At 40.6% G+C, this 22,798-nt stretch overlaps 1 protein-coding gene across 1 annotated transcript; it reads right to left on the reverse strand.

Annotated features, from left to right (window-relative positions):
* Positions 1–246: 246 nt before the first annotated feature.
* LOC139448241 (apicoplast pyruvate carrier 1-like) lies at positions 247–21,973 on the reverse strand. The gene is made up of 11 exons (XM_071229763.1): positions 21,862–21,973; positions 17,623–17,812; positions 11,000–11,126; positions 9,111–9,250; positions 8,215–8,335; positions 5,534–5,676; positions 4,694–4,814; positions 4,458–4,580; positions 2,470–2,679; positions 833–932; positions 247–469 (listed from the first exon to the last, which is right to left on the reverse strand). The coding sequence occupies exons 1-11, from the start codon at positions 21,944–21,946 to the stop codon at positions 414–416; spliced, it is 1,416 nt and encodes a 471-aa protein (XP_071085864.1). The 5' UTR covers positions 21,947–21,973; the 3' UTR covers positions 247–413.
* Positions 21,974–22,798: the final 825 nt, after the last annotated feature.

A 22,798-nucleotide genomic window follows, 5' to 3' on the forward strand; every position in this document is an offset into this window, starting at 1 on the left:
TTCATAACCATACAGTCCATCGGACGAGGCCATGTTTAGGGGGCAGGTAATGATCATAGCATTGGGTGCGGTACACAATGAGTGAGTTAGAGGATAACAGTATACCAGAAACAGCAGGTTACCTGACGCCAGAAATGGGGAATCGCATCCGGACCCTGACGTGATGAGCGAACGCGTTCACCACCAAGATAACCACTGTCCTTGTGTGTAATAAGCTTTTCGTTCCATTTGTTTAAATTCCATTTTATGTCGTTTAGCAAATTGTCATATAACAGGATACAATATTATATTAGCGGAATAATTTAATACATCAGCAGTGCATAGAAGTTATCTGATCAATTGTTTCTGATGACAGTTTTTGTAAAACACGCGTCGATGAACGCCACATCTTGGTTTGGTATTCTTTTATCGCTTCAAATATTCCTCCCTTTTTTGTTCTTAACGTTGAACGTCGTGGTCAGAAGCAGACCTGTAGATGAACCAAGATGCAATCAAGACATAGGTTATATCTCATTGAACAAAAATCAATTAAACTATTAATAAAAATTAGCTAATTATGTATGTTAGTAGCGGTCTGCAATTTATCGAGCAACTATCCACACACATTCTGTCAGTAAAACCATAAATAGTTACGAGTTATTTGAACGATCGCTGCTATACTGAAACTGTGGGGAAAAATGAGAATCTAGTAAGACGAAAACACACCATACAATTATTCTCTTTCAGCAGGGAACTCTAGGTATGAAACATAATTCATTGTATTTTTGTATGTTACTTCTGGAACTCATGGTGTCATAATGATGTTTGATCACATTCTAACGGTCCTACTTACTCAGGAAGGTGAAGCCGGTGATCATGCTGAACAGACCAAACCAGCCAATCTGTGTCTTGAGCTGAGACGCGAAGATGGCCCCAAGTGGCGCTGTTACGACCTGAACAGCACACAGATATGTTTATTGACATGCTCAAAGAGTTCCATGCATACGTACTGAAAATATAACATCATTTGAACTTCGAAATGCGATTGGTCTATTCCCTTTAAAGAGCATACGATTCGGCTCCACAGGATGCACCGATCACAAACACATGCAAAGAGAAGTTAATTGTTCACCTGAAAAACACGGGAACACATGCCACCCGCAAAAACAGGGAATTGCATTGGACATTTATTGTTTGATAGACATTACTTTGAAGTTGACGGATGACAAAGTAGACACAATTTATGCATAACATAACATTTACAGTATTAAAGAAGTTGTTATCAATAAATTGTGTCTACTTTGGAATAGAGAGATAGTCAGTTCCTGACAACGGATGCTGATGTAAAACGTAAGAGAGAGAGAGAGAGAGAGAGAGAGAGAGAGAGAGAGAGAGAGAGAGATAAAAACAAACAGAGCCTAGATATTCGTGCTTCTCAAAACTCCTTTATCCACACAATATCTTCGCCGTTCAATGGTTCTGCAAACCTGAGCTTCAGATTCATCAAACCAAAAGCCAAAAGTCGGAATAGTGCAACCGAGAGTTATGAGTAGGGGCGGTTCAGGAAACAATTTCACCGATTTAACCGAGTGATCTAACCTGTTCTTAAAATGCCACTGCAACTCACTATGCTATCTTTCACCTGTATTGTTTGTGATTTTGCAAACCATATTCAACAGCTGTCAACCGGGAGTGCAGAATGGCCAACATACAAGCATTTATAAAGTGTAAAAAGCTTAGTAAATATATTGCAGTTATGAAATTATTAGTAAATATGACTTCTGTCAGTGTAATACAGGATATTTACCGTCCAATAACAATCGGGTGTTATAATGAACAATAATGAATTGGGTGACGAAATACTATATTCATCTGCATCAATGCCACATTGGTTTTCAAGGTAATGGAAATGATTCAGAGAAGAAAATTAGACCACTCAGTTGTTTATGTCAGGCTATCGGTTCCCGTGTCCTGACAAGGTCGACATTATAACTCGTTTGAACTTCATCTCAATTCTTTCACAAAGCAACATCAGTATTCGGAATCAGCATCAGTATCGTCATATTCTGCCAACATCCCAGGCTGGATACACCCTATTAACAGCATGTTAAGCTGGCTTCTGATATTCGCTTGAGTGATGGTAACATTCAACTTGACATAACTCTTACAACATGGGTTAGTTTATGTTTATCCTTGTTCTTATGGTATCACGTTAAACAGACGTGCTTGCAGTAGGTTTGCTAGTGCCACATGGTATTTCAATTAAATTAGTACCCTTTTGTAAAGGGATTTGTCGCTTGTATTTACATCAATCGCATTGCGCAGTCAATTTCAATTGTGTGTACAATGGCGAAATACACAAAACAGTATCTTTCGGTTTGAAGGTCGCTATGAGTTGGCTTCGGATAATATTGACTTGATTTTGCATTTTCATATCATTTCATGTAGCGAATAAACGTTTGATTTTATGGATTATCTAGGACTGCGTACCTGTGACGTAAATGCCAGGCCGTAGTTGATAGCATAGTGCGTCTGGCCGAACGATCTCGCCACAGCGACGGAAAACAAGGCGAAGTTCCCCGCCAGGGTCCCGTACAGAAGACACACGTAGATGAAGAACAGGGGCTTCCCTCCCAGTCTCGTGGAGTTGAAGGTGATCATCAGGGAGCAGAAAGAGGTACACAGACACAGCATGGCTATCTGGGGAATGTAATGGTACCAAGTAAGAAATATACATCTTAGAAAATAGATAAATCATGTTTGTGTGGGGATTATAGTGCTACCATTTAAGTGATATACACGTCTTAGGAATAAAAACGACAAAATCCTTTCCATGATGATTAGGTGATCATGTCAGTGTATTGTGCCCTACCAGTTGCACGCGTCACAAACACATGCAAAGTCAAGTTAATTATTCTTAAGTTGTGAAATGTAGACACAGAAGACCTTAACTGCTGGAATATTGCTCGACATAAAGAGAAAGTTGATCCTTGAAATAGTCATCCCTCCTTTCAGTCAGTCTTGTAGATAACTCCTGACGTATCATCCCACTTATTATGCCATCATACGAGGTGTGATTGATAAGTTCTGAGCCTAAAGAATTTAAAAAACATTTGTTTTTCAACTTTATCCCATTCCACATTTATACACCTTTGCCAATGATGCGGAAGTAATTCTTTTGGCTGCCGAAAAAGGTTCTCCACGGTTGCTATGACTTTACCGTTCGAGTCGAAATGGGTTCCTGCTAGAACTTTCTACACGCCGGGGAACACATGGAAGTCTGCATGAGCCAGAGTCGGGGGCGGAGGAAGTTCAAAGACTCACTCTTTGAGGGTTGTTGCTATGGCAGTGACTTATCTTGTGAACTAGCTCATTGTCCTAAGGGAAGAGCACACCTGTTCTCAGCTTCTCACGTGTCTTAGTCTTAATCTCATCCAGTAATTGTCTCAAATGTACATCATATTATGCTCTATTCTTTGTCCGACCTTTCGGAAAACCGTCAACCCTGGACATGGTGGCCTTTACCTGGACAGCTGATGGGACCGTCATTGCCTTCTTGAGTGGTGGGCATGATGTCAAATGCTTCCACTGGTTTGATTGTTATTTTGGACAGGTGTCATCCGTAGTCACAAACCGTTGTAAGAACCTTTCTGGGCCAGTTTCAAATTATAAAGCCAGATTATATAGAGACACGTTGTGCATGGAGCGATATTAATCAGATGTCAGAATCTTTGGAATCCAATGAGCTGATAATTTCGCCATTGCCTATGTGTCTATGATAATGGAATGGGCTCTCTTCTGGGGAATGTGTACTGAACTAGCAACATGATTCGCAGTCATTCCGTGTAGTCATCGCCATATTGTGGTTTCTACGAATCATTTCTAGTGTTGCTGACCGGACAGGCCATCCAGGTCGGGGATCGTCTTCAAGGCTCTCACTGTCACGCTTAAACTCCTGCCCATCTCTTTACAGTGGCATGGGGAGGGTATCATTCTCCAGTGTTGTACTCATATCTTAATTAATGGCTTTGTTGTTGAACCCTTTTTACCAAGCACTTGGTCACTGCACATTACTCAAGTTTGTCATTATTCAAAATTCAATACCGACTTGTCACAGCAAACAAGTTGCTGAGTTAACTCAAGCCTTTGTAGATACACCTCTGTGACATGATGTCGACAAAAGCATTTTCACTATTACGCAATATGTAGGGTTTCGAACTTTTATTCAACCATCGTAAGTGAGCCCGCCTATGTCAAGTGGAGATGCTTTAAGGTTTTACCTGAATTTGTTCCCCACACAGAGATTCATCATTGCTGTCTGGGCACTACATATTAAAACTTATACGCGTAATCTGCACATCTTACAACATATAAGTAGCACGTCTATTTGAGGAATATATTGTTATCACTTAAATATTCCACACACTATGAAACATAGACACATAAGAGTGTATCACTCTCACATGCTCGTCACCTACTTTATATGAAAACCGGTCTGCTATAAAGCCCCAGAACATCCGCCCTGAGAAATTGAATACAGCAGCGAAGGCGCCAGTGACAGCCAAGAACACGTCATTGTCGATGAATGTCTGCCCATAGTCCTGGGAAACAATGAACGTCTTTTGTAAAGCCAATACATAAATGCAATAATACAGACAAATACTGCCATCTTTTGCAAATTTCCTGAAATGCTTTTCACATCATATGCATTTACCTTGTATAGAGACGACAGTAACACGACTCCTTGTCCATTGAGTAGGAAACACAGCCAAATGGTGTAGAAGGCCCGAGTCCGTAACACTTGCAGCGGGGACAGGTCATCGGCTTGTCTGCTCCTGAGATACGTTGAGCATTATGTTAATATATACAAGACCTAAGACACTGCATAGGTCATTCGTAGGACATTGACACATTACTTGAAAAGGCAAACTTTTGTACAATAAAGTCAATTGAGCTTATCAAATATCAGTCATTGTAACGTTTGACGTACATACTGACTTAAACACTCTTTTTGAAATGTTACATCAGTGCAGAGGGTGCATGATTAGCGAGGAGAAAACAATTGTAACTTTATTTGAAATATGTTAAACAATTACAGTATTAAAATACAGATACAAGCATACAGCACTGGTCATTGCGGTAGATTTGATTGACTATCCAAGCACTTTTTATTGCGTTTATGCTCCAATAGTTATTTTCATTATTTATTTATTTATTTATCTATTTATTTATCTATTTATTTATCTATTTACGAGAATTCATACTTTGAGCACTGTGGTTTTTGCCTTCATAAATGGGAAAGATCGTTTTGTCGAAACGTCCTCCACTAGTCCAAATGTAACTTTTTACAGATTTTTCTGAGGCCTTGCATGTTGTAACCCTGATCAATCAGCAAGGCAATTATGTAGCAATCCTAATGTGGTCACCACGTGACATAACGATTCCTCAATTTCCTCTGAAGAAGAAAAAATCAGGAACATGCAACATCTTGTATTCCAAACATTCATTCATTTAGTGTGATTATGGCAATAACCTGTGAGGAGCGTATACCTACAATTCACTTTCACTAGAGCCCTGGACGTGGTCGCTGCTGTTGGCACTGTCCGACACGCCCTCGGTAGGCGTTTCCTTCGTTGTTTGTTCCTCACTGTCACTGCCCAAGGCAAAGTCTGCAGTAGGTTCTATTTCTGTAGTAAACTAAGAAAGTATAAACTCAGTTGAAAGTTTAACAAATAAACATAAACATCTAGAAAAGTGTGTGTTTACGTCAGTGCATCTGACGGTCAAGCCTATCAGTCGTCAGCGTCATCTCTACTAGTCTCTCGTGTCTGTCAACGTAAAGATGCGCCAGCCAAATGGACGCGAAAAATATACTTTTTCATTTGTTTCAGTTACTAAATACATACGTAACTCTCAATCCTGTCTTTAAAACCACAATGCCATTTAGAACCTAGAAACCATCAGTTTCAAAATGCTTATGACAATGTATTTTGAGAGAAAATCCAAATGGTTCTCAAGATAATGTCAAAGTAGATCTCGAATTGGGAGTGAAAGGTGACTAACGAGATAAAGGACGAACATGAACATGTCCGCCAGTAACACGATATTTCTGAGTAATAATTTCCTGGGTATGGTTTTCAGGACGAAATGTTAAACGTAACTGTTCAGTGGATAATAACACCGACAACAGTGGGGAAACAAACTTACAAACGAACTGCAACATGGGCAGTCATATATCATTATCAAACCCACTCCTCCTCAGGACTACTTCGTGGGTTCACCAAACATTTGAAACAAACAGCCCCAAAACCATTACAACACACTTCTAAACAATGATTCTATCATGAATTAGGAAATTACTGGATTCTGATTGGTCAATCAGAGGATATTAAATCCCCTCTGATATTAAAGGAATAGTACTTTTTCAATCATTATCGCTAGGCATATTTACATAATTATATGTACAATCACAGGTTACAAAATGCAAAGTTGGGGTTACTGCAATATTCAAAGGATGTATGGCAATACATTTTGGGCAAGAAAAACACGATAGAAATCGACAAAGAGAATGAAAGTTTTTGAGAACAGATAGCTTGAAATTTGGCGCTTTTCTATATATGACTTTGACGTCACAATGAGCGATATGACGTCATAATGGTGACGTGGAGTATAGAACGAAAGCCTTGCAAGTCTTGCTTAGTTTTCTTTAGGGGTGCCCACCTCATGTTAGCATATCGAATTGCCGTGCTTATATGCTTTCAATGCCGGTAATAGGTTCGAGTGAAGTATTACGATGTAAACAAACTGCTTGAACATATACAGCGCCATATTTTGTTTACAGGCTGTTGTCGGTGATTCCGTAATTCAGATCAACAAGCACAGGACTCAACACATGTCATTTTGACGTCATATCTTTTGCGTCACAATTAGCGACATGGCGTCATAATGGTGGCGTGCGGTGTAGAACGAAAACTTTGCAAAGCTTGCATAGTTATTTTAGGTGTGCCCGCCTCATGTTAGTTAGTCATATGTTCGAGTGAGATTTGTGTGAGGTAGAATATATACATAAATTCGGGGAACCATACAAGGTATTTCACGCCACAATGATGTAGATGACTTGGTGATTGTAGTCATCTCAGTTATCGGTACATAGGAAATGTTCAAGGTGAAGGTCAACAACCATCAATAACGCGTATCTCCCCCGTTAGAATCGATAGCGGCCTGACATCTCCTGCCCATGGAAGAGACGAATATGCGAATCACATCCTGGGGACTGGTAGCCCACTCGGCCTGCAACGCAAAAGCCAACTGCTGCAACGTCTGGGGTTATGTTTGACGTTTGATCCATCGGGTTCAAATCCGGGGATCCGGGAGAACATCAACGTTGTTGTTGTGTAGACAGGCTCTTGTGATCCGTGCTGTATGTGGTCGAGCGTTGTCCTGATGCCAAGCATTCAAAATCCCTGCACTTTAATATTGTTCATAGTGTTGATGCACGTGCACTACGTGCAGCTTCATGACCCTTTTGCTAATGCACTGGGTGCGTTTTTTTACGAATCGTACGTGTTGCCCAACTAATGGCCTTGTTGTGATCATTTTGATCCGGGAAATTTGTCACCAACACTATATCACATTAAACCTTTTCATTTTGTACCCCTTGGTCCGCTAAGTTTGCTTTTATGGCCAAAAATATCCTTCCCGCGTTCCTTTTTTTTGAAGAGTATATTATGATGTAAACAATCTGTCTGAGCATGTACAGCGCAATATTTTTTTTTAAGGATGTTGTTGGTGAAACCGTAATTCACATTGACCACCCACTCAAAACACTGGACTCAACCCATGCAGCTTTTGCTTGCACCAAAGAGTGTGCGTTTTAATTAGTAATGGTAGAATGGAGATAAACATACAGTGTTTTCAATGTAGAGGTAGTTACCCGTAGATTTAACTGCACTAAACTAAACATTTAGTGTGGTTAAATATACAGGTAACCTAACTCTACATTGAAAACATAATATGTTTATTTCGTAAATATGTTAAAACATTTATGTTGCTGTGAAGACGTGCACTGTTCCCCTAACCCCTAAAGGCGTGGATTGTTACTCACAATATCGACGACTGGATTGTAGGATCCAGTTTCCATGTAACAGACCACGGTAGTATATATAGTTCGAATATTGCTGAGTGCGGCGTTAAGAAACAAACTTGTAACAAAGTTGTGATACCGCCAACACATACCTCCTGCAACAGGGGCTCTCGCATCGCGGCCACGCCCACGAGTTGCATGACAACGTATACCCCGCCAGTCAGCACGAACACCCACGGCACCCTGTCCAGGAGCTCAGGTTGCGTGAAGTATCTGCAACCATGGATATACAAACCGCTGATTGGAGGAACGTTTACAAGAGAACCCTGTCTCCATCACATGTTGAAATAAAACCACTGACAGCAACTGAAGCCAGTTTCATATTATTAGATGGTCAAATACCAAAAGTAACGAAAGCCCCGACAGATACCAGAAACTTTACATAAAACATGCATCATGATCCGTTAGGAAGCACATTGCAACTAGGGTAGAGGAAGTATATGCGACTCGGCTATATGAAGGACATGAAACAAGGCCAGTATAAACATATGCAGTTTATGCAACTAGGTTATATGAAGCTATAGGAAGTAGAGAAAGGACATTAAACAAGGCCTGTAAAAACATATGCAACTAGGCAATATGAAGCTTATGCAACTAGGTTATATGAAGCTATAGGAAGTAGAGAAATGACATTAAACAAGGCCTGTATAAACATATGCAACTAGGTTATATGAAGCTATAGGAAGTAGAGAAATGACATTAAACAAGGCCTGTATAAACATATGCAACTAGGTTATATGAAGCTATACGAAGTAGAGGAAGGACATTAAACAAGGCCTGTAAAAACATATGCAACTAGGCAATATGAAGCTTATGCAACTAGGTTATATGAAGCTCATTCAAAACGGCTATTGGAAGCAGACATGTAATTAGGCAATAAGAAGATCACACAATGAGGCTATCGAGAACACATGCAGCTTTGTCATAGAATGTCGAATAGGAAGAGTAAGTACAAGTTTAAAGTATATCCTACTGATATTGTACACACTTTTCTCCATTGACCTGCAAATCTGGTGACAGATTGCCTGGGTTGATGAAGGCCGTTTGGACCAGGTTAAATATGAACGCGCCTCCCCCGAACCCCGCCACCACTAGGCCACCTGCCATGCCTTTTCGTTCCGGGAACCACTTTGCAAAGAACAATATCAAGAATGGTGAGTATGAGAAAGTTAGTATGGTCAGAAATAGTGAGTGAGTGAGTGAGTTAATGATTTACGTCAAATTGGCAATATTTCAGCCATATCGTGACGAAAAATTATACATTTTTTTAATACATATATTTTTGCTAAATTAAAACCTGTCCCCGATGGACAGTAAAATCACTAGAATATCACAGATTAATATGTAAAACTAGTCAACAGCTATAAAAAGATATCACTATAAATTACGGCACAATATAAAAAAGGCTATAGATCGCCAGCAGCTGAAGGTAGATCACCATGCTAGGGTCCATGGGGACTTACTGTACTTTTGCTACCTGCATGGACCCCAGCCGGATTTACATCATCCCCTCTGCTGTTTGATCAGAAATAATGTATCCCGGCTAAGCTTCAGTAACCTGTAATAAAATAATAATCCACACCTGGCAACACAGGACAGTGGTTCAAATCACGACCTTCCACCTACGTTGTCTTCCTCATGTAGACATTCATTACTTCGTCGTCATATTCAGATGTCTGGTCCAACTCGATTATTTATAGAAAATCCTCATATTCAAACTAACAAATTAAACAAAGAAAAATGATATTTAAACGAATTTAGATATGTTAGATATGCTACTGTACACAACGTCTACTCTTCTCCCAGACGAAACATCTGCATCTACTCTACAACTATCACATACACATTTTCGTGAAACTCCAGTGGTTGCCATATTTTATTTGAATTTGTCCGTGAGCAGTAATGTGCCTAAGAAAGAGAGAGGTTGACATACTTTCATGGTGCAGTATCACAAGCATTGTGACAGCATAGAGATCACAAAGAATCAAACATCAAGATAAAATATCACCACAAGATTCATGGGCTCGTGTACTTACGACATTAAAGTTCATTACACATAAGAGCGTATGAATCTCTCGGGGCTCACCTCAGCTACACGCAGTTTGATATTATGAAGCAAAATTTTCCGTTGAATGCAGATGTTTCTATCTTAGTGATGTTACTGTTGTTGCCGTCCATGATCGCATCATCAGGTACGAATCTTGTATTCACACGCCGACCTACGTCTTTTTTCAGCTTACATTTGATACAATATGATATATAAGGGAGTGCTAAATACATCATTACACTTGTCCCCGTTAGATGCCGGTTTTATTATTTTATCACTCCTCGATTTCGCTCGATAACTACCTTTTAGAAAAACAATACAGATGATTCAGTACAAGTCAAAGGCCAACATACATGATACATGTGACAAAAAGATGCAACAGCACACACGCTGGAAGAGACTCGTACATGTATATTGTTTTACTGTCGTTGTAAAAAGACGGCATCTCATAGGCACTCGTTTAGTCATCTATAGAAATATAACATGTGCAGTAGCAGGGTAATGAAGCACCGGAAGTAGCTACTGGAAAGAACGACAAATCTGTCTTTTGTTTAATTGGGAGACGCTACTTATGAGGGTGTAAGAAATGTACGATCGGGTTAAAACACCCGCTTATGGTTAATGTCGAGAGATGGGGCCAACAATCAGTAGCGGATCCTGCGACCTCAGGGGGCAACTCGAAACCAAGATGTTGTTTAAAGCTCCAGTAAAGAAGTATAGGAACTTTTATGAGGTTCCGTTACATAAGAAATAGTTTCATAGTGCTGAAGCAACAAAATACATACACTCTTCTCTACATACAAAAGGGTGGGATCTCCCTACAAAGTTACCTTCATTGCGCATGACACGGGTAGTGAGTAGGCAACGCCCGCCCCAAGACCAACCATGAGACCATACGTCAAGATGACTCCGATGTACGAATGCTGTATTGTGAAGTACGTGAAGGTTACGCCAGAGCTGTTTGAAAATAAAAACACTTATTTTTTTCAATGTTTTACGTGTCTGAACATGAAGTTATCTCATTTGATACTTCGGATGGACGGTGACAGTGTATTTACGGTTTGAGTACGGTTAGTCTGAGATATTGTCTTTGCACATACTAACAGTTTGCCATTTGTGATACAATGCTGATGAGTCCTTCAAGTCAAATCTAATTGCTAGAAAACCCCTGGAGAAGTGCCGGTTGTCATGCCTTACTCAGACTTCGACCTCAACTCCGTGTTCCTACATTTGTCATAGTAGCAGATTTTGAATCCATTATCAGGAAATTCAGTAGCTGTAGGCCCTAACCCTGAGTCTTTTCACACCCCTGTCTATCAAAAGCATAAACCACCTGGATTCTGTTGTGAAGTCATTTTCAGATCATGCTTAGTACAAACCTGCTATCATCTACAGAGATGTTTCAGCAAATTTCATTGCGTGTGTGATAAAACTGGGAATAGATATAGATTCTTCATTCCTGTTATGTTCCACAACCTTCGAGGGTATGATATTTACTTGATGATGAAAAAAATAAATCGGTCAGTCAAAAAGCGAAAATAGATGTTTGGACAGTAAGATGTAGAAATATATATCCTTCTCTACTGGCAACTTTAGGTTAAGTTTCTCAATGCGTCACTGGATACTGGTACAAATTCATCACAGAGTCACAATTTAAATCGATTCAGAAATACTGCTTAGCTTAAACCCTAGATTTACTTCAATACCCGGAAACGAAAGGAAGCAAGACATGAAACGAACAGACCTTTTTTCTACCAGCAAACAACTTTGTGTGTAGCCTTTTCATGGTGAGTTACGGAAACATGCAAATGTACAGTTGTTCAATTATGCTACACCATGCAGAAAATGCTGCTGAATACCCATATCTGAAGAATTAAAAAAATATTTCTGATCTAGTGACTGTTCACCTAAAAAATGCAACTTTATTTCTGAATCAACTAGTGTATGTAGGATTTTCTGTCCATCACATTTTCACTGCCACTTTACAAAAGAAAGCTATGGACAACTACTAAGGTAGTGACAGCAGATTCCTATGCTGACATGGAGACTCGTGTCACAAGTAGCTATGATCCCTCCATTCCCGCATTTCAAAAGCCAATACCTTGGCAAAATGAAAGAAGAAAGAAGAATTTATTGGCCTGAGGCCCTAAATAAATTTCGTTTCCTAGAGGGTAAGAGACTGCCAAGGGAGTTTATAAAATGAAAAAAACAACAACTCAGGCTTCTAAGTAGAATCACTTAACATGAAAGGATTTCAGTGAGTGAACCTTCAAAACTTCAGCATAGCTGTTAATAATTTAGTCTAAGTCCTTTCGACAATAAACGGTATGTTCTCGATGATTAGATTTATACTCTGTCTCATGGCTACATGAAATCTAAAACATATCTATCTACAGCAATGTACATCCAGTGTTATAACCACTTCGTGCCAATAATTGTAATGAACTCGACTAAATACTCGCTTGTACGACTAAATGATTGTTATGTTTCCAGTGTCGTTAATGTATGATAACACTACAAATCAGCTAGAATTTGAACTAATGTCATATGTTGACAGCAACATCATGTTTATGTATGAATACTTTATATAATACAATATTTGATTAATTTTGAAACCATTTATGAACGTTTGTCTTGTAGTGCCATGGAGGCTACTCGAGATATATTTGACCTGACACTCAGTCAATGAAAATGAAGGCATAAAAAAAATGAAATTAGTAAGTTCCCTCCACCATATACATGATACTATATAAGATTGGTCGATATCCTGATTGAACCTTACAGTAACATGTTACAATATACAGAATAGTATTCAGAGTCCGTCTCTTGGTCATAATGATCCTCATTGGCTGGACCACTGACATAGTCTCCAATCTCAGACATGAGATAATATGTCTTTGACACCTTTGAATGGGCTTCATACACACTTTAATCTCAGTTGACAGAACATCGGGGCTCATATTGGGATCTATCGCTCTTGCATTATCCTGAATATGTTTGAACAGCGATCCACGGCTAAATTATAACCAATCGATCAAGGAATGTTCACCCCAACACATTTGCAGTTTCTTCTTGATCCATCTAAAACTTCGACCATTAGTATTCTTAGCCAGTATACATATATGACAGTGATTCAGAGTATGTTCTTACATGTAATCCAATCGGGTCAGTACTCAGTCTCTGTCGGGGGCACGGTCGGCCCAGTCGTCTAAGGCGCAACTATTCGCTGTGCAGAGTTGCGTTTCTTGGGCATGCCAGAAACCTATGATTATGGGTTCGAATTACGTTTCTAGGTTTGTCAGCACCATACCCGTGCTCGTGGGTTTCACCGATGAGGTAAACGTTTGAGAACTGCATCACTTCGTGCTTTCCTCCAACATTAACCTGACACGCCGCAATATAACTGTCATACTGTTATAAGCGCCGTAAACCCCAACTCACTTACTCACTCACTCTTTCTACGTCACTGTCACTGGCTACTGTAGGTGGCGAACAACATTTGTGGTAGGTGTGCCTGTTAACATGTCAAGTTTTCCTAATGCTGTTTAGAGTCTATTCCTCTTTTAGGACGCTACGTTCGTACATGTCATTGAACATTGTGATTAATTTCAAACACGATATCACACTCGCAACAGGATGGCATGTTTTCACACTCAGTATCGAGGCGTCAAATTTATCTTCAGCCTCAGCCTCTGCTTCTTCTGGTAGCTTAGCAATGATGTACAAAGGTTGGTGGTTATTGAATTGAGAAGATACCTGTACTGGCAGCGCTTTTTTCGGCTGCTGTTTCTCCTTCAGAGTATTTGGATGAAATCTTGCAGTTTCAGAGCTTGTTGGTTTTAAGTCCAAAGTTTAGGTTCCCATAAGGTTCGTGGACATCTGATTCACGGACAAACATAAAATAATCAGTGGTATTGGGATATATTCTTCTGGAAAATAAGTTGACTTGGTGTCAGCTGCCCAATTAAAAATCGCCACATAATGGCTTTGATGTAGCATCTGATTATTGGTTTGTAATCGCTGTATGGTACAACAAGTGGTGTTACCGATTTGTTGAGTGCTGCCTTTGCAGCGGTATCAGCCATAGTGTTACCAGCAATTGCAACATGACTGGGCAACCAGCAAAAGACAATGTCGTATAGGGCAGTGGCGAGAACATTATTAAATTCTAAAATATCAAGTATCAGCGGATGATCTGAAGAATAATTATGTATTGCCTGAAGGCATGACAAGGCATCAGAAAAGATGATGAACTGTTGAGATAACTGGTTTTGAATGTAGTCCGGTGCTATAAGAATAGCATTGGCCTCAGCTGTAAAAATAGAACTATTATCTGAGATTCTCGAAGACACCGTTTTTGATCCAATGACAGTGGCGCTTGAAACTATGCCACAATCCTTGGAGCCATCGGTAAAAATAGAGCGATAGGTATCATGTTATGACCGCAATTGGGCATATTCTTGTTGATAGACCAACTGGTTAGTGGTTTGTTGTTTGTTTGCTTTTTTGAAGTTAGTTAGTTTTAGGTCTACCTCCAGTTTGACTAGTCGCCAGGGAGGTGGAGACAGTAACCGGTATTGTGAGATTGTAGACAGGTCAATATCAACTCCGATAATATGTGGCTTAATTCTGAACCCAAGAGGAGGAACAAGTTTTGGTTTTGATTGAAACAAATTTTCATACATGGGATTAAACACACAATTGTATGCTAGATTCGACGGCTTTGAGTATAATTTAGAAACATATTGCAATGAAAGTTTAATTCGACGTTGTGTGAGAGATGTCTCATCAGCCTCTACATATAAGCTGTCAACTGGTGATGTTCTAAAGGCACCAAGACAAAGTCTCAGGCCTTGATGTACAGAATCAAATAATTATAAGTTGCTTTTACAGGCTCCGCCATAAATGATTGAATCATAATCGAGTTTGGAAGGGATGAAAGAGGGATATAAATGAAGGAGGGCTGTCTGATCCCCTACCAATTTTGAATGAGAAACGACTTTCAACAAATCAATTGCCTTCAGACATTTAGTGTTCAGATATTTCATACGAGGTAAAAATATTAAGTGATTATCAAAAATAATACCCAAGAACTTTGCTTCCTTACCAGCTTTAATAGGAAAACCAGCCAAAATAGTTCAGGGTACTTATGCGGTTTATATTTGCGGCAAAAAATGGATACAGTTTGTCTTATACCCCATTCTCTAGTGACCATTTCTGAATTTTATTGAGGCATAATTGTAGCTGTCTCTCAATAGTGTGCATATTTTTACCACGACAAGATATATTATTATCATCTACGAAAAGTGATCCATCTACTACATCACTTAAAACCTTTGAAAGACTATTGATTTTTATACTAAATAAAGTAACAGACAAAATACTTCCTTGTTGGACACCCTGCTCCTGATTATAATTTTCAGACAGGGTTGAACTCACACGGACTTGAAATTGCCTGCCGGCTTAAAACTGTGATATAAAATGTGGCAAGCGGCCTCTCAGACCAAACTCATGATAATCTTTTAAAATGCCATGCTTCGAGGGAGTGTTGTAAGCTTTCTCAAGATCGAAAAATATTGACATTGCATGTTGTTCGTTAACAATAGCATTTTTCACAAACCATTTCAATCGTACTAAATGATCAATAGTACTTCGATTTTTGCGGAAACCACATTGAATATTTGTTAGTAGACTATTGGGTTCTAGGAACTAAACTAATCTATTATTTACCATTCACTCCATGGTTTTACAGACACAACTGGTTACAGATATAGGACGGTAATTTGAGGGATCTGTTTGATCCGGACCAGGCTTTGTGATAGGGACCACAATGGTATCATGCCACGAAGGAGGAAAGTTCCCTGACGTCCACATTTGGTCAAATATATCTAACAGTGTTTCGAGACGTGATTTAGGCAGATGTTTCAGCACCAGCCGCTGTATCGGGAGCTTGCCGTAGGGCATTTTGTAGCTCATGGTAGGAAAACACTTTATTATAGTCTTCCCCGTTATCAGAGTTAAAATTAACATTTTTCTTTTCCTGTTGTTTCTGATATTTAATGAATTCATGGACATAACTGGATGATGACGAATGTTTTGCCAATGTTGCACCAAGTTTTATTGGCAATGTCTGATTTATCGGTTAATAACTCATCACCTTCCTCAAGATGGTGAACAGAGAACTTTGATCCTTTGCCTTTATTTTTTGCATCATGTTCCACACATAGGAGTACGGGCATTTAATTTGGAAACATAGTTCCTCCAAGATTGTCACTTGTCTTGTTTATAAGATTGCCTTGCTTTGGTATTTGTAATTTTTGCTTGATCTCAATTATGAACTGTAAGATGTCGGCGGAAGTACTTTTCCGTTTGCATTCGTTAGTAAACCACTGTTTGCGAATATGAGAATTTGCAGAAGACTTAGGAATTGTTTGATGGGCTATTGCATTGAGCTGAGCTGAAAACATTTGAATCGGATCTTCAATATTTTGAAAATGATGACAGATCAAGTGCTGAGTATGTAAATAGGTGTTCGAATCATCATTACAGATATATAAAATATTAACCAAAAGTTGCTTTGTCACCTGGGGTTTGTGTGTGGGGGCTGGGGGTGGTTTGGAGTGGGATGGGGTGGTGGTTGGTTGGGTGTTTTAATGATGACAGTTATACTGCCTAATATCACATTTGTCTGTACTTTTAAGGTATGTTTCCTGAAGACATAAATCAGACGGTTTAAAATTCCGTATTAACAATTGAACGTCATTAAAATTAGTCCTTAGTCCTCTGCAATTCTATTGGAGTATAGAAGGTGAATAAATCATGGTGGCTCAATAGGAGATCTCTCACGGGAACGTGAGGAGGAAGAACTCCTATCAAATGCATGGACGATGGAAATACTTCCATATCCAGAGTTGTGGATGGGCACCTGGGATTCCTGGGTTTCTTTGTGATTTTTTTCCTTTCCTTTTTGTTCATATGGACAGATTTAGTTGCAGGGTTTTTTTTAAGGGCTAATTCAGGAGGAGTGTCACTTCTCTGCCTGAGATGTTGAAGGTGGTGTCAACTCTGTCTGACACAAGACAGACGTAGATGGAGCTGGCTTACAGACAACGGCAGAATAATTAAGTGCTAATCATCCCCTGCCCCGAAGTGGAAGGGGGATTTATTGTGAGCAACGATCCACCTCGTTGAGGTATGGTGTCACGCTGTCAGGTAAATCACCGAGCCCGACCACCCCTTCGCTGCTCTCAATATCAATCACTGGTGTGTCCACAGATCTTATGCGAAACGCCCTCCAAATTTCTGAAACCCCACCCCAACCAAGTTATGACACCCGCCCTCCAACCTCATGCGACCCTGCCACAGAACCTAATGAGTCGCCCATCATACCACTGCTGGAGTCCCACCAATCCACTTCTTGAGCCTATCCATATTATAAGAAACGCCCACTGACCTCATGAGCCCCGCCCCAAGCAAGACGGTGATTCGTAGACCGAGTCTTCTGCTGATGATACCTCCGAGAAACATAGATAACCCTTGACCTACAGCTGCAGTCGCGAATATCCACACACTGTCGCTGTAGTCCATGTCATGCTCGGAGGTGCTGTTCCGAAGGTATGACGTCACGTATGGTGTCAAATTACCTGTATGGAGAGAACTCGTGAAGCGAACCAATCAAACGGATGACAAAGTAGTACCGGATGTTTTTTCAGCTTATGGTAGCTGGGAGGATCCTCAAATATTTGCCATGAGATTGCCACACGATATCGCGACAAAGTCAAAGTGCGTTGCGATATTGCGATATCATTATACGATATAGCGATATTGCTGTACAGTCACAAATAAAATAACCATAACATGCAACGAGAAAGCAATATGAGGACCGGACGAAGTTTGATGACAATATGATGAAGCGGCATTATGATAACACGACATAACATGACAATAATTCAACACGACTTGGCGATAAAGCGAAAAATTGACAATGCAAAATGGTCACGCGATGGACGAAATGAGGGTACTGATCTTAAGTTAACTGTTTAACGGGAAATGTAAGCCCACACGCCCTGCAGTGCACACACTTGTCTGTGGTTCAGAATGTCACTGTTGTACACGCCGATCCTCTCTACCCATTGTGTTCTATCGACTTCGAATCTGGCGATTTAGACGCCAACAGAGGCATCTTACGTGATAGGTCCATGCGAATTGTGCTGATACAGTGGCTGTAAACAGTCCAACAGAACTCAAAGATCATTACGCTGCCACCGCCAACTATGTTGACCTCCCGACGTCGGTACACCCTGGTACACTGTTCCATCAGTTGGGTGCAGTATAAATCGCTGAACCAAGAGTTCTCTATCTTTATTTAGGCCATATATTCCAACTTCTACGAAATGTGTGTGTGTTGGGGGGGGGGGGGGGGGGGGGGGGGGGGGGGGGGGCGCTATGACTATGTTGTGTCATGTAATCGCGATGCCTTGTCGTACTATCACCAAGTTGTGTCACATCATCGCGATGCCTTGTCGTGTTGTCCCCATGTTGTGTCATGTCATCGTGATGACTTGTCGTTTATCCCCATGTTGTGTCCATCATCGCGATGCCTTGTCGTGCTATCACCATGTTGTGTCCATCATCGTGATGCCTTGTCGTGCTATCACCATGTTGTGTCCATCATCGTGATGCCTTGTCGTGCTATCACCATGTTGTGTCACATTATCCTGATGCCTTGTCGTTTATCCCCATGTTGTGTCCATCATCGCGATGCCTTGTTGTGCTATCACCATGTTGTGTCACATCATCGTGATGCCTTGTCATTCTATCACCATGTTGTGTCACGTCATCGCGATGCCTTGTCATCCTATCACCATGTTGTGTCACGTCATTGCGATGCCTTGTCGTGCTATCACCATGTTGTGTCACATCATCGCGATGCCTTGTCATCCTATCACCATGTTGTGTCACGTCATTGCGATGCCTTGTCATCCTATCACCATGTTGTGTCACATCATTGCGATACCTTGTCGTTATATCACCATGTTGTGTCACATCATCGCGATGCCTTGTCATCCTATCACCATGTTGTGTCATGTTATCGCGATGCCTTGTCATCCTATCACCATGTTGTGTCACCTCATCGCGATGCCTTGTCATCCTATCACCATGTTGTGTCACATCATCGTGATGCCTTGTCGTGCTGTCACTATGTTGTGTCACATCATCGCGATGCCTTGTCGTTATATCACCATGTTGTGTCACGTCATCGCGATGCCTTGTCATCCTATCACCATGTTGTGTCATGTTATCGCGATGCCTTGTTGTACTATATCCATGTTGTGTCACCTCATTGCGATGCCTTGTCGTGTTGTCCCCATGTTGTGTCCATCATCGCGATGCCTTGTCGTGCTATCACCATGTTGTGTCACATCATCGCAATGCCTTGTCGTCCTATCACCATGTTGTGTCACGTCATCGCGATGCCTTATCGTTATATCACCATGTTGTGTCACATCATCGCGATGCCTTGTCATCCTATCACCATGTTTTGTCACATCATCACGATGCCTTGTTGTGCTATCACCATGTGGCATCTTGACATTGCAATGGCTTGTCGTGTTGTCACCATATTGTGTCATAACATCATGATGCCTTGTCGTGCTGTCACTATGTCTTATCATGTCATTGCAATGCTTTGTTGTGCTGCAACCATGCTGTAGCATGTCATTGTGATGCCTTGTCGTGCTATCACCATGTTGCGTCATGTACTCGAGATACCTTGTCGTTTATCACCATGTTTATCACTATCTTTATTTAGGCCATATTCGTGGTGCTTGAAACTACTCACGTCGCAGTGTATGGAAAACAAACACGACGCAGAGGTATGAGGCAAAACCTTGTATCACGCGGTCGGCCTGACCTGGGTCGGTCGGTAACATATCTTTGTTCTGGAGGACATATCTAGGGTAGGTGACAGCATTGTTCCGTTGCTCCCCAGTTCACCGCGGAAGGACGTTGCACTTAAATATTTGGAAACAGACAACGTCAAAGATCACAGATAATCAATATTCATGGGTCTATTCATGATGTGTCTTCGAGCCCATGGTATTTCTGGCGACGTTTAGAGATTTGCATTTGTTCATCGTTGACAATGGGTTACACACTCACATCATATTCCTGCTAAACATAAATTTCTAAGTAATATGCTCCTACAAAGAAAAATATTCCCACTTCTACGGTGTGTGGGTGGGTGTGTTATGACAATGTTGTGTCATGTCATCGCGATGCCTTGTCGTACTATCACCAAGTTATGTCACATCATCGCGATGCCTTGTCGTGATGTCCCCATGTTGTGTCATGTCATCATGATGCCTTGTCGTGCTGTCACTATGTCTTATCATATCATTGCAATAATTTGTTGTGCTGCAACCATGCTGTAGCATGTCATTGTGATGCCTTGTCGTGCTATCACCATGTTGTGTCATGTCATCGTGATGCCTTGTCATGATATCACCATGTTATGTCACATCATCGCGATGCCTTGTCGTACTATCACCATGTTGTGTCATGTTATTGGGATGCCTTGTCGTGCTATCACCATGTTGTGTCACCTCATCGCGATGCCTTGTCGTGCTATCATCATGTGACATATTGTCATTGCAATGGCTTGTCGTGCTGTCACCATGTGGCATCTTGACATTGCAATGGCTTGTCGTGTTGTCACCATATTGTGTCATGTCATCATGATGCCTTGTCGTGCTGTCACTATGTCTTATCATGTCATTGCAATGCTTTGTTGTGCTACAACCATGCTGTAGCATGTCATTGTGATTCCTTGTCGTGCTATCACCATGTCGTGTCATGTCATCGTGATGCCTTGTCATGTTGTCACGATGTTGTGTCATGTCATCGTGATGCCTTGTCATGCTATCACTATGTTGTGTCCATCATTACGATGCCTTGTCGTGCTATCACAATATTGTGTCATGTCATCACGATGCCTTGTTGTGCTATCATGTTCTGTCACATCATCGCGATGCTTTGTCGTGCTATCACCATGTTGTGTCACGTCATCGCGTAGGCTTGTAGTGCTGTCACCATGTTGTGTCCATCATCGCGATGCCTTGACGTGCTATCACCATGTTGTGTCACGTCATCACGATGTCTTGTCGCGTTGTCACCATGTTGTGTCATGTCATCGTCATGTTGTGTTATGTCATAGTGATGCTTTGTTGTGCTATCATCATGTTGTGTCATGTCATTACGATGCCTTGTCATGCTATCACCATGTTGTGTCGTTCTATCGTTTTGCCGTTGCGTATCATCACTTTTTCGTTTGCAGCTGCATTGCAAGATCGCTATATCGTGTCCATATCTCAGGACGATACTGCAATTGTTCTTCCCAGCCACCATATCAACACGCACTCGCACCAATAACTACCTCATAAACATGTACATGTACTGAGAAAAATAAAATCAACAATATGAAGTTAATGTGTTTTAAAAATGTCACTAGAAAAAAACATGATATGTTCATAATTACGCTTTGAAACGAACATTGCACAACTCGCAAACAAAGAGTTACAGAATGAGGTGTTTTCACTGCTAGGTATCTAATGAACGTCAACCAAGTTGAAGGTTGAAAACCTTTTAAAAATTTAATATCTTTACAAATACTTACCTTAAGATACCAACTTACCAAACGTATAGAATGTTCCAAGAGTAAGATGCACAAACATTCCGCCAAATACAGCGAGATAGGCCTTCAAAGGACGAGCCGCCATTTTACCGTATAACTCTCTGCTTGTACAAGCGACTAGGGAGGTGTTGGGTCAACTTCAGATAACGAAAGAGGACGAAAGTTGTCACACATTTAGTAGTTTAGGTCGCCCAGTCAATTGTTCACAGATAATGTATAAAAGTTCAGGGGTAGTTCACTACTACTACTACTACTACTGCTACTACTACTACTACTACTGCTACTACTGTTACTACTACTACTACTACTACTACTACTTCTACTACTACTACTAATAATAATAATAACAGAAGGCTTTCTGTTTGCTGATCAGGACCAGTCACTTCCCACTCGAAACCGTCAATGTGTGATTTTCCATCAAAATGTCAATATGAAATGTAGATTCTACCATGAATTTGGAATTTACGCGATTCTGATTGGTCAATCAGAGGCTATTAAATCACAATAAAACCCCTCTGATTGAAACAGCTGGTTTGACGGCCGCATCACCGCGGAAGCTAATATTCACAGAATAGTACTAATTTCAGTCTTTGTCGGAAGGCATATTTAAATAAATATTTCTACAATTACAGGATATAAAATGCACAGATGCGGTTACTACAGTATTCATGTGTGGCAATACATTTCGTGCAGCAAAACACGACAGGAATCAACAAAGGGAATGTATTTACGTTTTGGAGACAAGAGAGAGCTTGGAGTTTTCTCGCTTTTCTATATACGACTGTGACGTTATATCTTTTGCATCACAATGAGCGACATGACGTCATAATGGTGACGCGCGATGTAGAGCGAAAGCCTTGCAAAGCTTGCTTTGTTTTCTTTAGTGATGCCCACCTCATGTTAGCTTACCAAGTTGCCGTGCTTATATGCTTTCAGT

Source organism: Haliotis cracherodii, unplaced genomic scaffold (genome assembly GCF_022045235.1).
Source record: "Haliotis cracherodii isolate W230 unplaced genomic scaffold, xgHalCrac1.p SCAF_7, whole genome shotgun sequence".
NCBI classification, from domain to species: Eukaryota; Metazoa; Mollusca; class Gastropoda; order Lepetellida; family Haliotidae; genus Haliotis; species Haliotis cracherodii.

Excerpts from the sequence above, each read along its gene's own strand:
- LOC139448241 (XM_071229763.1), bottom strand. The coding sequence starts at position 21,946 with ATGGCGGCTCGTCCTTTGAAGGCCTATCTCGCTGTATTTGGCGGAATG. Across the intron at positions 8,336-9,110 it reads TTGCAGGTCAATGGAGAAAA|ATACTTCACGCAACCTGAGC; the intron begins GTGTGTACAATA and ends CCATGGTTGCAG. Across the intron at positions 470-832 it reads CACCGGCTTCACCTTCCTGA|GTCTGCTTCTGACCACGACG; the intron begins GTAAGTAGGACC and ends GTTCATCTACAG.